This window comes from Belonocnema kinseyi, chromosome 7 (genome assembly GCF_010883055.1).
Source record: "Belonocnema kinseyi isolate 2016_QV_RU_SX_M_011 chromosome 7, B_treatae_v1, whole genome shotgun sequence".
NCBI classification, from domain to species: domain Eukaryota; kingdom Metazoa; phylum Arthropoda; class Insecta; order Hymenoptera; family Cynipidae; genus Belonocnema; species Belonocnema kinseyi.
Window position 1 is genome coordinate 2737334 of NC_046663.1, and position 3435 is coordinate 2740768.

General features: G+C 33.0%; 1 protein-coding gene across 2 annotated transcripts in view; it reads right to left on the reverse strand.

The window, feature by feature from the left end:
* LOC117176299 (band 3 anion transport protein) overlaps positions 1-3435 on the reverse strand; it is a 177653-nt gene that overhangs the window by 16049 nt on the left and 158169 nt on the right. For both annotated transcript variants that reach the window (XM_033366496.1, XM_033366497.1), the window contains one exon: positions 159-1266. In XM_033366496.1, the coding sequence (XP_033222387.1) occupies positions 159-1266 (1108 nt within the window). The remainder of the gene's footprint in view (positions 1-158; positions 1267-3435) is intronic.

The following is a 3435-nucleotide window of genomic DNA, read 5'->3' on the forward strand; positions in this document are numbered from 1 at the left end:
CACTTTTCTGAAGGATTAAAAAAACTTGAAAAGCGATTGACCAAGTGTATAGAGCTCCAAGGAGATTATGTTAAAAAATAAAAAAAAATGTACCCAAAAAAAATTGTTTTTATACTTTATTCTAAGGACTTATTGAACTACCCTCGTAATGTACTCACTCTGAGATTTGAGTCTCCATGAAAATGAGAATGTAGACCAAGAGAGCAGGAATGGAACTGGCAAGTGCTATCCAGAGCGGAATCGGTTTGGCCGTGCCTGCCGGCGAGACAATCCAGTCTCGCGTGGAATCCGTGGGTGTGAATCCTTCCGGAACGAGAAGCTTCTCCGTCTGGACGCCCGACAAGAAATCAATAAGAACAAAAATAACGATGCTAATCGGCACACCAAAGTCGCCAAAGGCCCTCCTCGCACTTCTCCCCAGATAGTGACTGTTTCTGAAGATCCGGAGATAGTAGGCTCCCAGGAAGGTCCCCAAGCAGAGAATAGTGCACATCAGCGCCGTATTCGGCTGATTGATCAGACTCCCATTCCGATTGAATCTCGGCAGATACTTGTGCAGCTCCTCCTCCGAACTCATCAGCGAGACGCGACTCGATTCATTGAATTCGGCAAGAAAACTCGGTTCAGTCGTGTTTCCGGTCCGGTTGTTGCCCTCCTCACTGAAGCAGTACTCCGTGAAGAGCGGATTGGCCCCGAAGTACTCGTAGATCTTCTTGATGGCCTCGACAATGTAGAGGATGGAGATGAGGCCGGTGAAAATTTCCTCGGAGAAGCGCGTGAAGAGTCGAACGAGGACGGAGCCCTCGACGCAGGCGACAATCAGCGAGATGATTCCCATCCAGGCTCCGACGTAGACACGCATCGTCAGGAATTCGAGGTCGTAGCCGACGCAGAAGTCGTAGAGACTCTTGTCGAAGAGGAGGAGGGGTCCGGTTGTGCCGATGATGACGAGAGGCTGGGTGGCGAATAGAGCCATGATTATTCCCGTGAAGCAGCAGGAGATCAGGGTTTCGGAGATGCCGATCATGTTGGTGGTCTTGCTGCTCATGAGACCGCCGAAGGTGATGGCTGTGCAGAGGGCCGCAAAGTACATGAAAATCGCGGCTGCGAGGCAGGAGGAGTTTAGACCGTCAGTGAAGTCGGAGAAATAATGGGGATAGCGTCTCTTGATGTCGTTGATCAGACCGCCAAAGGGGCGTTTGGTTCTTCGCAGAGGGTCGTCGTCGTCGTCGGGAGGCTTCTTCTCCTCCTCGCCAGCCATGATTGCTGCAAAATTTCGATTCAGAATTTTAACTGCAATTTTTATTTCAACTATTAGAGGCCTCACAGTTCGAGCTCAAAGGCTAACAAATTCAGAACAATTTCAGTTATATTCAAAGAACTATGAATTGGAGAAAATGTTATAAAAATCATTTGATTTTCGATGAAATAAAAATTTAGGATAAAAATTCAGAACAATTCAAATTATATTCAAGGAACTTTTGAGTTAATTGGAGAAAATGTTACAAAAATCGTTTTATTTTCGTTAAACTGGAATAATTTTTTTAAGTAATTAGTTGAATTGTTAACTTTTTTCATTATATCATTAAGTTTAGAATTCGTAATTTAAAATCCTTTTACTTTAATAATTTTCCATTTCAGATTTTTAATTTTTTTAAAGACTTAAACAATTAATAATTAGAGGCATTTAAAATCGAATTTTACTTTAAGAATTAAAAAGTCTTATTAATTATATAAATGTTCAAGCTCGATTGGAAATTTATAAACTATTTTCAATTTTAAAAGAACTTCAAAATAATATATTCATAATTGAAGGCTTTTATTAACTTTTAAATATTATTTCAGTCTAAAATACACCATTTTTAAACGATGCAATTGGAAAATTTTCAATTAAGAAAAAGAACAATTATTTAATATTTAGAAATATCTAACTTCATTTAAAATCAGTAATTCTAAATTAAATATTCAAAACTAAAAAAAAAAACTAAACTTTGAACGTTAAAAATTTAATTATTCTATTTAACCAAATTTAATTTGTGAGTCAAATTATTGAATTTTGATGTATAATTAACAATTAAATACCTATTATTCTTAGAAAAAAATCAAGTCAGTTAAAAAAATATTTAAAAGATTTGGAAAAATTTGAAATGATTTCAAATAATTTAAAAGAAGTTTCTACGTGTTCTGAATTAATCCCGCTATTCGTACCAAAATTTCCGTACCAATAGCCAACGGCCTAATTTAAAACAAAATATAGATTTTGGCTGATTTTGAACCAAAAATTTAGAATTATCTTAAGAATTTTAATAGGTTGCAGAAGAAGAAAAAACATTTCCTGGGAAAATTGAAAATGATTTTTTTATTTTAATAAACTGATTTTAAGAGAATATTTAAAAAGATTTATAACGATTTACAAAATTGTCAGAAATAAATGTGGCAGAATGAAAAACAAAAATTAATTTGAAAAAATGTAAAACAGGATGTAGACATTTCAAGATTTTAAAATGAAATTTCGAAGCATTTTAAGGATTTTTAAACTATTTAAAATTAAAATAATTTAACTCTTAATTTGAACACGGAAATTTCAATTTCTTAAAAATTTATAGTTGAAACTGGAATTTATCCAGAACACGAATAATTCTCGAAAAATTTTAGAAAAGGAACAAAATTCTGAATTGGAAGAGGACATTTTTCCAAAGAATTATAATTATTTATATTATTATTCTAAGTTGAAATTGGTATTTATCCAAAAGAATTATAATTTGTCTTGGAACAAGGAATGTTAAAATTTAGATAAATTTCGAGACGGAACAGAGATTTTTGTTTAAAAGAATTAATTCTAAGTTGAAACGGAATATTTTCAAAACAAAAATTAAAATTATAAATTGGAACAGGGAATTTTACAGAAAAATTATAATTCTTTGTTGAAACGAAGAATTTTAAAAAAGGAATAAAATTCGGAATTGGAAGAGGAAAATTTTCCAAAGAATTCTAATTCTCAGTTGAAGCAGAGAATTTCAAATTTTAATCAAATCAAAATTGAAACTGGTATTTATTGACAGAATTGTAAATTGTCTTAGAAATGGGAATTAAAAAAATTTAAATAAATTCCGAGCTGGAACGGGGAATTTTTTAAAAGAATAAATTCTAGTTCTAAGTTGAAACGGTAAATAAAAAAATTTGAATTAGAGCAGGGAATATTAAATAAAAATTCTAATTTTTAGTTTAAACGGAGAATTTTCGAAAAAGAATAAAATTCGGAATTGGAAGAGGAAATTTTTCCAAAGAATTGTAATTCTCAGTTGAAGCAGAGAATTTCAAATTTTAACCAAGTCTGAATTGAAACTGGTATTTATTCAAGAGAATTGTAAATTGTCTTGGAAATGGGAATTTAAAAAATTTAAATAAATTCCGAGCTGGAACAGGGAACTTTTT